Below are 14,326 nucleotides of genomic sequence, written 5' to 3'. Positions count from 1 at the left end.
CACAGTTTGTTTTCTATGCCGATGAATCTGTTTCTTTTTTGTAAATAGATTCAATTATATTATTTTTAGATTCTACATGTAACTGATACATAATATTTGTCTTTCTGTGACCGATTCACTTCACTTGGTTGGATCATCTCTAGATCCATCCGTGTTGCTGCAAATGACATTATTTCATTCTTTTTTAATAGCTAATATTCCATGGTATACATAACACTTCTTTTTTATTCATTCATCTGTTGATGGGCACTTGGGTTGACTCCCTCTCTTGGCTATTGTAGATAGTGATGCTATGAACACTAGGGTATGTGCATCTTTTCGAATGCGTGTTCTTGTCTTTTCTGGGTTTATGCCCAGGAGTGGGATTGCTGGATCATATGGTAGCTCTGGATTTAGTTTTTAAGGAACCTACATACTGTTTTCCATAGCGGCTGCACCAATTTGTGTTCCCACCAACAGTGTCGGAGGGTTTCCTTGTCTCCACATCCCCTCCAGCAAACGTAGACTTTTTGATGATGACCACTCTGATTGTTGTGTGGTGGTACCTCACTATGGTTTTGATATGCCTTGCTCTAATAATTAGCAACGCTGAACATCTTTTCATGTGTTTTTGCAGTTTTCATTGCGGTAAAACATACGTTACATAAAATTTACCATTTTGCTCGTCTTTCGGTGTACATTCCAGTGGCATTAAGTACATTCACATTGTCCAACCATCATCACTATCAGAACTCTTTCATCTTTCCAAACTGAAATGCCGTGTGCCCATTAAACAATAACTCCCCATTCTTGCCTCTTTCTAGTCCCTGGCAACCACCCTGCTACTTCTCTAGTCTCTATGAATTTGTTGACTTAAAGTTCCTCCTGTGAGTGGAGTCATACAATATTTGTCCTAGGGCATCAGTTATTTTACGAAGTTCTCCAGCTCATTCTCTGCTCAGTTAGGACGAGGGAGTAAGCCGAGCGGGGGCTTTGTATGAAGTCACTTTTGGGAAGAGAGGACAATGCATGGATGTGGTTGGAGATGATAGTGAGAAAATTGCAGGGACAGAGAAACATAATGGAAACAATTCAAGTCTCCACCCACGCTACAGTTAGACAAGGTGTTGCTTTCATGAAAAGCCAGCTAGAAGGGAAATGCTGTGTATGTCAGGAGGACGATCTGAAGCAAGGGATTCTGAATCCTACAACTTGGGTTTGAATCCTTGTTCTGCTATTAAATAGCTGTGTGTCTTTCAAGTAACCACTCACAGTCCTGGACCTCAGTTTCTCTGTCTGAAAAACAAGACTGATTCTGTCTACCTCGCAGGACGTTGCCAGACTTAGAAGCAGAGGCAAAGGTTGTGAGAGTGCCTGGGGCATTGCAGAATCCTGTACAGGTGATAGCAGAGGCTGCTCTTGCCAATGGGTAACAACTGTTGCAGTTGTTCAGGAGCTACGTCATGTCCGACTCTTTGTGACCCCATGGACTGCAGCATGCCAGGCTTCCCTGTCCTTCACTGTCTCCTGGAGTTTGCTCAGGTCCATGTCCATTGAGTCAGGGATGCTATCTAACCATCTCATCATATCAACAATTGCTTCCATTCTAATTTATTTTCTAACAACATTAGGCTTGGAAACAGGTAGAGAGAGGATAATTGTTCTAGCTGGGTCCAATCTGTGACCACAGAATATTTAATTTTAAAAAGCTTAGGGACTTCCCTGACGGTCCCCTGGTTATGACTTTGCCTTCCAATGCAGGGGATGTAGGTTTGATCCCTGGTGGGGGAGCTAAGATCCCACATGCCTTGGGGCTAAAAAACCAGAACATGAACAACAGAAGCAAAATTGTAACAAATTCGATAAAGACTTTACAAATGGTCCATATCAAAAAAAAAACAAACTTAAAATAAGCTTAAAGACTGTTACAAAATGATTTTTAAAAGCTAGTAGTACTTCCTGGGCACCAATAACCCTTAGCGAGTACAAGGGTTTTCAAGAGACAAGCTGCAAGGGTGATTATGCCATTTTAAAGTAAAAAGGCATTCTCACTGGATAAGCACAGTGAAGATGCATTCACAGAAGCATTCACCTCCTCAACTTCTTTCTTTTGTGCTTGATGCCAGCACCTGTCCTTTGTGAAACACACACACACACACACACACACACACACAGCTCCAGATCTCTTGAGGGGCTCTGGGTTTCTTTGGGGCTGTGCGTGTGCCTTATTCAAAGAAGGCGGAGCCAAGGTTGCACCATGCCTTCTCTTTATTTTTCCATTTAAAATTTTAAGAACTCAAGATTGCTCTTAGAGAAAAGCAGAAGAGAGAGGGGTGGGGTGGAGAGTGAAAGGGAGGGAGCGAGGAGTGTGACTAGCTTTGTCTTGCTAATGTACTTTTGTTTTGTGGACCAAGGGCCGTTTAGACAGATTTGGACCACCTCTTGAGGGGGGAGCCGCTGGAGCAGCAAGACATCTCAAGTGGAAAGCTTTACGGGTGGACAAAAGATGCACCTGCAAAGCGCAGACGTCTCCGGAGACCAGGGCCAATGCTGGGAGATAAATGCCCGGCACCACCTCACTGAGGGTCTGGCAGCGCTCGCTTGCCTGGAGGCTGCAGTTCATTCATTTCAGAAGAGGAGCAGCTCCTGCAGAAGCCCCAGAGAGCCCGGCACAGCACTGTACACACACAAAAGAACCCAGGAAAGGAAGGGGCGTGGTGCAGGTAGAGGACAGGCTGAGAGCTAAGACCCCTGCAGGAGTCATGAGTCAATAACCAGAGCAATAATAATCAGCCAATAATCAGTTCAACCCAGACACACTTGCTTCTTAACAGAAATCTGTATTTAAAGTCCAATATCGGATACCCTCTCACTGCGTCCGCCCCACAGTCTCACTGGTTAGTCCTTTTGTCAGCAGCGGGTCTCAGCCTGTAGCCCTGCATGAGCTTCAGGGGTCTCCTGCCTGCCTTCTTTCACTCTTTCCTTCCTCCCTCTCTTCTTCCTTCCTTGCAAGAAGTGGATCCCTACCTGCAGGTGAAGTGAAAGCTCAGTAAGCAAACCAGATCAGAGCGGAGGGGGGACTCTGGATAGAAGCAGAGCCTCACCTGAGGCTGCAGAGTCATCTCCTTAAAACCCAAGAACTCCAAAGTCAGGGAGGATTCTTACTGGCTTCTGTGTGTGTGTACTCAGTTGCTTCAGTCATGTCCAACTGTTTTGAGACCCTATGAACCGTAGCCTGCCAGGCTCCTCTGTCCATGGGATTCTCCAGGCAAGAATACTAGAGTGGGTTGCCATTCCCTTCTCCAAGGGATTTTCCCAACCCAGAGATCGAATCCCAGTCTCCTGCATTGCAGGCAATTCTTTACCACTGAGCTACCAGGGAAGCCCTCTTACTGGCTTAATTTGGCCCTTTTACTTGACAGGAAGTTGAGGTTCGGGGCATGAAGTGATTTCCCCAAAGTGAACCAGAGGTGTTCCGACCTCAGTCTCATGTGTTTGTCATTGTAGCACATTCTTTCTTTCATGGGTGTCTGCAGCGCGATGGTTAAGTGGGTCACCTAATAAAATGCAGCTTGGACTGTACAATGAGTCAATATGACTTCAGGTTTTTTATGGCAAAAGCCAGTAACTCTGATTTTGAAAGAAAACAGTAGCATAAATAGGACTGGCCCAGGGTGGGGTAGGAGGTTAAGAAAGTTGCAGAAAACCAGCAAAGTTCACAAAACAGATTCATTATGTTGACTACTTCCTCCACAGAGCTGTCTGGTCATCATCTGATTATAAACTGTTAACAGGAAACAGGAAGTCTCATGTGATGGAAGGTGTGAACTTGGTCAAAACACCCAAGCTCACCGAGTCTCTGTTTCCTCCATGGCAATTTTGAACTAAATGGTCTCTAAGATTCTTCCCGTAGAAGAGCCTTATGTTTCTCTGCAATATTATGCTGTGCTAATTCCGTGTAACCAATATCGACAGCTTCTGCCTTCATTTATTCTATGTGGCAGGTGTGCATTAAAGAAAAAGTATTAAAGGAGAGAGAGCCAAGAAGAGAGTGCTCATCGTACTCCTACTCATCCTTCAAGGCCCCACTCAAAATGCCCTTCCTCCACGAAATTTTTCTTTTGCCTCGGGCAGAAATTTTTTCACTCACATTTTCTTCTCCCTTAAACCAGGTACTATGAATTATTCACTTGTTTAAATGCCCAGAATCTAACAGTATCTGAAGCAGGAAATCTCCACAACACTGTTTCCCAAATAGAGATGATAAGAAATGTATTATAATGTTTGCTAAAACCCTCACCAGCGAAAACCATTTTCTGAGATGATTTTCTTTCTCTCTCTCAACCAAACCAAACCAAACCAAGCGAACTAGACCATATCCCCAAGTCAGCACTTTAAAAATGAATTGGTAGTGCTAAAATGTCTTACCAAAAAAAAACCCTGAAAATGTGACATTGCAAGAATCCTCGAAATCTTCACTTTGTTTTCTTCAACAGAGAAAGCCCCTGCCTTTCGGCTTTGAAAGTGAGTAGCATCCATTTCCTTCCAAGAGCAACATGCTTTCTTTCATGGAGTAACAGCCTCAGGTCATATTTTTATATTATCACAAGGTATTTTACACCCCTGTCATGTTTTTGCAATGAGCAGCACAAAGGGGATCAGCTTAGGCTTCTAAAACAGCCGAGTGGGCAAGAGACTTGGGGCCCACACTTGAGGCTCCCCACCCCAGTCTTCCCATCACAGTCCTGGACTGGTACAGGGGACACTTCTACAACTCTACACGCCTGAGAGAACACACTCACCTTCCTTGACGTTCAGCCGTGAGGACGGGTCCGTGTGGGAGGTTGTGTTATAGGGCAACAGTGAACCTGAAAGGCGAAGCAAAAACATCAGGTTGTGTCTCAGACTAACTTCCGAGATCAAGACCAGGAAATGGGATGGATGAGAATGAACAGGGGAGGGGAGGAGACAGTGAGAATGGAGGGACAGATGACTCCTTGAGAGAAGGGAAAAGTTAATGCCAGCCATTTGGGGGGCCAACGTGCAAGACTGTCACGGGTTCCTGGGGTCCAAGGCAGCTAGGACAGAATGCTCATGGGTGGGTCACACACAAGCCCTCGCAGTGGCCATGATTAAGGATCTGGAGGTCTTGGGTCCACACTACAACCCAGCAGGGACACACGGCTGCAGACAGTGTTCTGGTCCTGTGACCGACTCCCTGTGTGATGATGAATGAGGGACTTTACTGGTCTGCACCTTGATTTCTTCATCTTGAACTGCAAGAAGGACTGGCAAACGTTTTATCAAGACCAGATAGTAAATACTACCTCTGTGGAACATCTCTGTTTTGTCCACGGGCAAGTGCTGGCCAGATCCAGCTGCTGCTTGGCACTGACTGCCATGCCCTGGAGGAGGACAGGCCTGGCCAGGTCCTTCCTGCTTTGATGTCCTTTGGGTTGACAGGTGGGCGAGGTGCTTGGATGGTCACGTTGGTGGAGGGAGTGCTGGGAGCTGGGAACGGGGTTGGAGTGGCAGCGCTCCTCAGAGCAACTTTTGTCTCCCTTTACTCATGTCTAAGAGAACACAACTAGACATAAGCCGTAATACACTGAATTTCCTGTCATCGAAGGCTGCTGATATACAATCTTTTAAAATTAAATGTTCATGCAGAACTACTCTTAGCAAACACTAGTCTGGGCATTTTCTAGTTTTCTCTTATGTCGCATGTAAAAAAAATTCTCCCCTCTTTCTTAAAACCTAGGCTTCCCAGGTAGCACTAGTGGTAAAGAACCTGTCTGCCAATGCCTGAGAGGCAAGTTCGATGCCTGGGTCAGGAAGATCCCCTGGGGGAGGAAATGGCAACCCTCTCTAGTATCCTTCCCTGGGAAATCCCATGAACAGAGGAGCACGGAGGACTACAGTCCATGGGGTCACAAAGAGTTGGACATGACTGAGCAACTGAGCCCATTCCTAAAACTGGGCTTGTTCCTCTGTTTCCAGCAAGCTCAAGAGCTTTATTTTGGAAATGTAGGCATTTTTGCCCTCCGCCTTGAGGCTCTGAAGTTTGATCCAGAGGGCTAGAATCTGTTTTTACAAAGGACGCGAGAGGCTGGACATGAGTGTTGGAGGCTAAAAAGTCTTTCTAAACAATCCTTTCCCTGATCCCTGGGACCAAGTGGACAGACTTAGGTGCCAGGGCTCCGGAGCAGGGAATGGACTGCCAGACATTCCTATTTTTAGCCTCAAGTCACGGAAGGGACACGGAGTGGAGCGCCTGCCTCACCCAGCCGTGGGCGTTTGGTTGTGTGCCTCAGAGAAATTGTGGGCCCTTTCAGGCCGGGCGACCAAGAGAACTTTGGAAGAACCATCCAACTGGCTAGAATCACTGACTCTGGGCTTGGGCGACTATGCCTTTCAGCTCTGAAACAGTTCCAGGCAAAAAAAGAAAAAAAAGAAACAGTGCAGGGATGCTGGTGGGATTGAGATAGTTTTGTGCCAAAGTGTGGCTAGGTGGAGATACTTTTAGAAAGAAGGCAGTCACATGCCTGGAATATCCGAGAACCGGATGCATTTGGTTATTCCATTCTCCAAGAAGTTGAGCACAAAGTGATTTTTACACTTCATTTAATATAGATCTTTATGATGAGAGTTCAGAGTCAGACCTGCCTCTCACCACTTGCCAGCCTGGTGACCTCCATCAATCTGCCTCATCTCTCCAAGCCACGGGCTCCTCTTCCATGAAACAGGATAATAATAACACCTACCTGATATGGTTGTTGTGAAGACTGAATACACACAACTGACTCAAGTAATACATACAACTGTTCACAACAGACCTTGGCTCACAATGAGTGTTCAAAGCACGCTAGGCACTACCACGATTATTTTTACATCCCTGCTCCCGCAGACACCACAATGACACACAATAAACTCTTTATAAAAGAGCTCGCTGGGCATTTGTCTTGTCCTCTGGAATTAGAGTTATGAATGAGTTCTGCTGCAATAAGAAATAACCCTCTATGACTGGGAGGAGGTTACAGAAAGGAAGCAAACGTTTCGAGGGAAGCGAAAACAGTCTCCGGAGTAAGACCAAGAATGTCTGCCTCTCTGTCCCCGACATTCTCTGCCTCGGGCGGAAACCTCATGGCTGGAGCAAATAAAGAAAAATGATGGTCTCAGAGGACCGAACTGCCTGAGTCATTAGCGCAGATGCAGCAGAGAGCACGAAGCTTAGATAAACCGCATTTATTAAATTCTCCCCTTGGTGAAAGTTCTTCTTTGGGCACACGTGAATTCCACAGGAAACTCCCAGAAAGCCTACAGAAAGGGTCATTTGACCTTGGCAAAGCCTGCGTGAAATATATATTTCATGGTAACCCCGGAGAAGGATTCTACCCTGAAGACTGTTCTTGGTTCAAGTTTCCCCCCTAGAAGGAGAGGCTGCCTGCCTGCCCGTGGAGGGCTGACTCGGGGAGAGTGACCTCCTTCCCAAGGGACCAACTTTTCCTTCTCTCCTCCTGTTTTTATTTAACCAGTTTATTTAGCCAGTTCCTCAGGCTACAGACAGTGGCAAGGCACACTCTTTCCTTAAAGAAATTCATTTAGAGGCAGAAAGGTACCCCCTGGAGCCCGGCCTTTCACTCCGTGGCTTGGGACTGTCTCTCTCCTGCTTTCGGGTCCCTTCTGTGTGCGGTGAACGCCACCTGGTCAGAGGAAACAGGCTGTGCGGCGAGAAGGGAAGCCTACGCTCTGTTGTCCTCTGCCAGATGCTTTCTCTCTGTTTTCTCACTTAATCCTCATACAGATGAGGGAATCAACATTCAGAGAAGTCAAGCAATCTGCCCAGGGTCACACAGCCAGCAAGCCCAGGAAACAGGATATCCATTCTGGTCCACCTACAAAACCTGCTCTCAGTCCGCCTCCAGGCTTCATCTAAGAGACAGGCAGCACTCACTTAGGGTGCTGGAATCAGGGCAGTGGTTGCTTTGGGGAAAGAAGGGGGGCGGGGTTGATGGAAAGGGGACACACGGGGGCTTCCAGCCTCCTCCCTGACCTGGGGGTGCTCATATAAGTGAGTGGCTTCACACTGTGATAATTCCTTGACTTGTGCATTTATGATTTTTGCACTTCTCTCTGTTCAATACTTTAATTAAAACATTTGTTGCCTTCTCTGTTGATGTCTTTATTCATGCATGCGAGCATCCACGTTTATCTATGTATTGGGGGCCCTGGAAAGCGCGGAGGGGCTGCTAATGGAACAGGCTTCCCCATGTGAAAGCACCAGGACAAAATCACTTCCCATTGTCGAGTCCATCCGTCACTGGTACAGTATTTGGGATCTGAAAGAGGATGGAAATGAACAGAGGGAAGCTCGCAGGTGTGGGGAGTCCAACAATCGGGCTTTCTTCAGCCCCTTGCCCCCCACCCCCCGCCGACAACGGACCTGGTCTTCATCTGGGGCACCTGCAGCCGAGACAATGACCGTCTGAGCGCCAAAGGCTTTGTCTCCCGCCTTGCAGAGACCCCGCCAGCCCCGCCGCCAGCCTATTGAAGCTGGGCTCCCTTTTCTCTGCGTTGCCATCAATGGCTCTGGCTGGAGGGTGCAGGTGGGGAGGGAGGAGGAAGGAGGCTCTGTGCTCGAAACAGCCTGGCTGACGGCTGAGTCTGGGGAAACCCGGCCTTTTGTTCTCCTTCACCAGTCAGACCCGGCCTGGAAGGGGTAATACTTCACCCACTTAATTGCCGGGACCCATCACCTTTGCCCGAACATCTGAGGAGGCTGGTGGGAGCGCCACAAAACGCAAAATGTGTTTTCCATTAAGTTTAAATTAAAAATGGGAATCAAGATAGATACCTTTGCTGCGGTCTCCCTGTCACCCAATATATTTCATGTCTCTAGCGCTGCCACTATTTCAAAACGCGATTTCTTAGCCTGTTTCCCAGGTCAGATGCAGATAGACAGACAGAACACGACTTGCCGTAGAATGGAAAAAGGCTCTTCTTCTGCCTCCAGCCACCCCGCTGGGGACCCTTCAGGCCCAAACTCCCCCCAGTGGCCCTGGGTCTGAATTGCCATTGGGGACAGCTCCCACTTCCTCTGAGGTCCGTCCCAATCTTGCCGTATGACACCCAATCTCATTTCCCGCAGCCCGAGACTGTAAATACAGCCTCTGCCAAACGAGGTATGCCTGCGAGAGATACTGATAGGGCCGCCTGGCGGGTCCAGGGTGTGGGGCACCCCGCGGAAGGCAGAGGGGCAGGACTGGCACCCAGATAGGTTTGTCCTAAGTGGCCTCATTCCGGGAGGCCACAGGGAAGTTTTTCAGAAAGCATTTATCTCTAGGTACAAATGAAAACAGAAAATGCTGTGGGGAAAGTGGCCTAGCCCTCCAGGGGTGTGTCTGTGTGTGTGGCCAGGGCCTGAGGCTAACCCCACAGCAGGAGAGGGAAGACCAGGCAGCCCAGGTAAGCAGGCACTCTCTATAAGGCCTGGCCTCTGACTTAGAGTGTGAGGTCGTGAGCCTGGCTGCAGCCTGGGACTCAGGAAACCTGGGTCTTAGATACCAAGCTGCTCTCTACAGGCTGGGTGCCTTTGAACCAATTTCTGAAGCACTCCAGGCCTCAGTGGCTTTGGCTTTAAAATGGGAATTTATAATCAGCTGTCCACGGTGTCCACAAGGGGGCATCTTGTCCCCGTAAAGTGGATGACACCTGGGCAGATGCGGTGTGAGCCCTGGTGTCCTCAGGGGACAGTAGAATGATCCCAAGCACTGTGGGCATCTCTCCAGACCTGTCCTCCTCCCATTTCAAGAGCAGGTGACATTACGGAGGGGCGGTATCAGGTACAAGCCACGTCGCCCAGGCTGGCTGAAAAGCCAGGGTAAGGAGAATAGGAGCCTCTGGGCAGGCCAGGCACATCCTAGCATGCTAGCCAGTGCTTAGGACACTGATATTTCTTCTCCATCATGGAAAATACATTTTAATCTGAAACTTGGTTTTTGAAATTTGAAAGTATAGCTCCTCTCCCTGACCACCAAATAAATACTCAAGCACCTTTTGTGAAAGTGTAAATATTATGTTGTTGTTGCTTAGTCACTAGGTCCTGTCTGACCCCATGGACTGTAGCCCACCAGGCTCCTCTGTCCATGGAATTTCCCAGGCAAAATACTACAGTGGGTTGCCATTTCCTCCTTCAGGGGGTCTTCCCAACCCAGAGATCGAACCTACATCTCTTGCACTGGCAAGCGGATTTTTTGCCACTGAGTCACTGGGGACCTTCTTAATTCAACCTTGTCTTTTTTTCCATTGAAGTTCAGAAAGCTCAGAGACTTCTGAGAGGTTCGACTGTTTTATAGTCTTCTGACCGAGGCTAAGTTACAAGGACTCTGACTCTCTTCCATCCACTTTCCTTAGCCCTGCAGTACTTCCTCCCTCTGTGCTGAGAAGCTCAGCTGTTTTCCTTCCACCTCCTCACCAAAGTGGAACTGTCTGAACCTTATCCCCTCCTCCATGAAAGAACAGATGACAAAACAAGAGGAATTAGCACCCATCTCCCGGCCTCTATTCGGCTGCCCGGGCCTCTCCCCTGAGGGCTGGCCTCCTTGCCTCCACACAAAACATCCGCTGGAAACAAGACGGGGAAAACAAAGCAGTGTTTGAAGGCAAGTTGCAGGGCCCTGGGGAGTTCCCCACAGTACCGAAAGGGCACAGTCACCACAAACACGACCTCCTGCGGGGGTCTCCGTGGACCACTCACCACCAGGGGTCCCAGAGACTAGACACCAATGAAAAAGAGGCAAGAATCAAAAGTTATTTCCATGATAGGGGATCATTTTAAGCCTAAAGTCCTCAAAAGGCCTCCAGACTACAAGGCTATGCTGGGGCAAGTTTTTTTGAACCTTAATACAAGTATTTTAATTTTCACTTTTGCAGGCAGACGTGGTTTTCTATTTCTGCACAGACTCCTTTATATTTTGCTGTTTCACCCAACATTATATCCTATCTGTGGTTTGTTCATCTCCACTCAGCTCTGGGAATTTGCTCTGCTCCTAAGTTCTTTTCTGGAAATTTCATATTTTTGTTGCTTTGGGGCTATCTTTTTTAATGTCTACAAATATTCTGAGAAGGAAAGAAGAAATCCATCCTTTTTCATGCCCCGCTACCTACAACCCCCAAACCAAACTGCTGGCCTCCACTTCTCCTCAGGCTGCTCGGCCCTCTGCTCTTTGTTATCTGCTCTCCTCTGATAGGAAGCCTCCTGAACGGTTTATCCACGACCACCATGTTTAACTCCTGGGCCTTCTGAGCAGAGGCTGGTTTTGCTTCAGCGTCTGTGGCTTGGGTTCTTCTGTGAGACGAAGTCCTAGCGAGGACCTGGGTATGTCCATGGACCCACCAGAAGGCAGGGGCTGGGATCACATGGCATGAATAGCATCTCCCCACATCAGTCAGGCCTTCCCAGGTGGTACTCGTGGTAAAGAATCTGCCTGCCGATGTAGGAGACAGGAGAGACCTGGGTTTGATCCCTGGGTCAGGAAGATCCCCTGGAGGAGGGCAGGGCAACCCACTCCAGTATTCTTGCCTGGGAAAACCCAAGGATAGAGGAGCCTGGCAGGCCACAGTATAGGATCCCAAAGGGTCAAACACGACTGGAGTGACTTAAAATGCACAGCACTCGCGTTAGTCAGAATGTGCTTACACACTCCCCATCAAGGGCATCTGAAAACTGGGCCCTTTAAGGGCCCCACAGTCACCGTCCTCACCTCTGTCCATCTCTTCCCCCACAAACAAAGAAAAGGGGCCAGCGATTCCTAGACCATCCGCTGTATGAGGCCAGGAGGTGCAGAAAGGCAGAATGGGTGAGTGTTTCTGTTTCACTGGTGGTCTCTCCTAGTCACGCATCACGCTCAGCTTCCGTGTGCCCACTTCCACCCCTGCCCTGCCCAGCTAGCATCGCTGCAGGACTCTGTGCAAAGATTCTTTCTTAAAAAAAAAAAACCCTATAAACACTTACAGAAATACGGATTGTTAGAAAATGCTCATTCTCCAAAGCTCAGAAAGACTGGGTGGAAAATTGCCCCCGTTTTTGAAACGATCGTTTCTTGGGCTGACCTCATGTTGCAGCAAGACTCAGACATGAGGTAATTCCTCTGCTGTTAACATACACTGCATCACCCACACAATCCCACTGCCTACCAGACGCATTGGAGGGGTGACCGGGGAGCCCGGAGGCACCAGTGGAAACTTCCGAAGGCATTTTAAAAGTTCTTCGTTTTTACAGCCAGTGTGTGTTGCCCCCCAGCCCACCCTGCAGAGTGCACTGGTGCAGAAGGAGATGGAAGCTCCCAGGACTGGCGAGCTGAAGACACACCGAACACGGAAAACAAACGAAGAACTAACCCACCAGAGCCCAGGAGACCGGGGAAGCGGCCTTTAAACGCTGTCCAAGGACTTCAGTTGTACAGGGGCTTTCAAACCACCAACCTCCCTCACTGTAAGGCTGAACTCCTGCAGCCTTGGCCACAGACAGCAAACCCTGCATCCTGAGGCTGCCGGTAGATCGTCGGGCAGGGCTGACTGCTAGAAAACCCCTTGTAGAATGAACCACATCTGTTCTCCTGTATCTTCTGCTTCCCCATCTTAGTACCATCTTTTCTGGTCACAGAACAATCCTTTGGTACTTGGGGTTATTGATGTTCCACCTGCTTGGGGCTTTCCTGGTGGCTTAGATGGTAAAGAATCTGCCTGCAATGCGGAAGACCCAGGTTCAATCCCTGGGTCGGGAAGATCCCCTGGAGAAGGGAATGGCTACCCACTCCAGTATTCTTGCCTGGAGAATTCCATGGACAGAGGAGCCTGGTGGGCTATACAGTCCAATGGACTCACAAAGAGTTGGACATGACTGAATGACTTACACTTTTCTGGTAAAGAGTTAAGGCTGAGGTTATTAGTGGGTTTCAAAAATTCTGTTCCTATCTCTGTGTATATTTCATATCAGATGAAATTCATATCAAATTGACGGGGCTTGGTTTTAGAAAATCCTTGTACTGGATAAATCCTTTGGACAACTGTGCCTTTTCTTTTACAAATTCTCCCTTTCCAAAGCTCTTTTCCTTCTCACTCTGCCAGGAGAGTCTCCAACAGATCCTAACCCATCCGTACCATTTGCTACTCTTCCTGTTTAGCTGAGAAGAGTGTATAGGTAACAGCGGGCAGTGCCAGAGAAAACCCAAGAATAAGAAGAACTTCATGTGTAAATATTCAAAAAAGTAAACCCGTGAACCTAGAATTTTGTAGAAACTTGAAATCATTGCTCAAGATAGAACCAGCCAGGGCATCCATCTATTTCTAATGTGAGGCAAAGTAGTTTCCAGAAAGGGATTCTCATGGGAAGGGTGCGACCAGCCTCCAGCAGACTTGCCCTCAACACACACACACATGGCTGCAGTTCCCTAGTTTTTCTTCATATTTTGTTTTCCTTCCTTTGACATGGCAGGACAGGGTCAGCCCCCTCGCAGGGTCCCTGGGAGCCAATGTGACCTTAGCAACTTGACACCCAGAGGTGTCGCTACTATAGCACCCACCCAGCATAAACTGAGGCAGGGACCCTATCTCCTTGCCCTGGGCTGTCACTATGGGAACCAGTCTGCATCCTGAGCGGCCAGGCAGAGTTCTCTCCAGCCCTGGGGACTTGGCGCTATAGCCTCTGGGGGTGTTTCGCTACCCAGAAATGTTAGGGACCGGGCACTTACTTTCCCTGAGGTAGGTGAGATGTGACAATAGCACTTCCGTGTTGTAGAGGGAGGTGGCTCGGAGGAAGTCCTCCTTGTTCAGTTTACACAGTTCCTTGCCGTCCATATTTTGAAAGAAAGACGTGTCGATCTCCATCAAGCCGTACTCCTTTATCGCCCACTCCAGCCACTGCCGCACGTGCTCCTGTGTCCACAGCGTGGGGTCTGCAGGAGAGACAGGCTGTTAGCAAGGCTGCCAGAGGCAGGGCTCCTCCCCTTCTCTGTCTGTCTCTTCTCTCTCTCCCCACCTCCACCTTTCTCCCGTCTCCTCCCTCCTCAGTGCCCCTCCTACAGAGGGAAAGCGGTCCCCCCACCCCCGCCCCAGATGGTCCTCCCAGAACACGCATCTGGCGCCATCGCATCTGGTGCAGCCTGAACCACTTAGCGCTCTGAAAAGGTTCTTAGACGGTAACTATGCACCCAGATAGGATGTTCTCTTTCAAGTCTTTGGAGGGCAACTGAAACCTCTGCCTGAGAAATCATGGCATCAGAATGAAAATAAGCCCAGTTGCCTAGAGCAGGAACTAACGGCTCTGGAAAGGGCCACCATCCATATC

The 14,326-nt window shown here is 48.5% G+C and overlaps 1 protein-coding gene across 3 annotated transcripts in view; it reads right to left on the bottom strand.

Moving 5' to 3' along the window:
• Positions 1–14,326, bottom strand: part of FLI1 (Fli-1 proto-oncogene, ETS transcription factor) — a 132,599-nt gene that overhangs the window by 34,438 nt on the left and 83,835 nt on the right. For all 3 annotated transcript variants that reach the window (XM_061406415.1, XM_061406416.1, XM_061406417.1), the window contains exons 4-5: positions 13,731–13,934; positions 4,782–4,847 (exon numbers count right to left, since the gene is read on the bottom strand). In XM_061406415.1, the coding sequence (XP_061262399.1) occupies positions 4,782–4,847; positions 13,731–13,934 (270 nt within the window). The remainder of the gene's footprint in view (positions 1–4,781; positions 4,848–13,730; positions 13,935–14,326) is intronic.

The sequence above is a fragment of the Bos javanicus genome, chromosome 29 (genome assembly GCF_032452875.1).
Source record: "Bos javanicus breed banteng chromosome 29, ARS-OSU_banteng_1.0, whole genome shotgun sequence".
Classification (NCBI taxonomy): domain Eukaryota; kingdom Metazoa; phylum Chordata; class Mammalia; order Artiodactyla; family Bovidae; genus Bos; species Bos javanicus.
The sequence above is the reverse complement of the archived record's forward strand: the minus strand, read 5'-3'. Positions and strand labels throughout refer to the sequence as shown.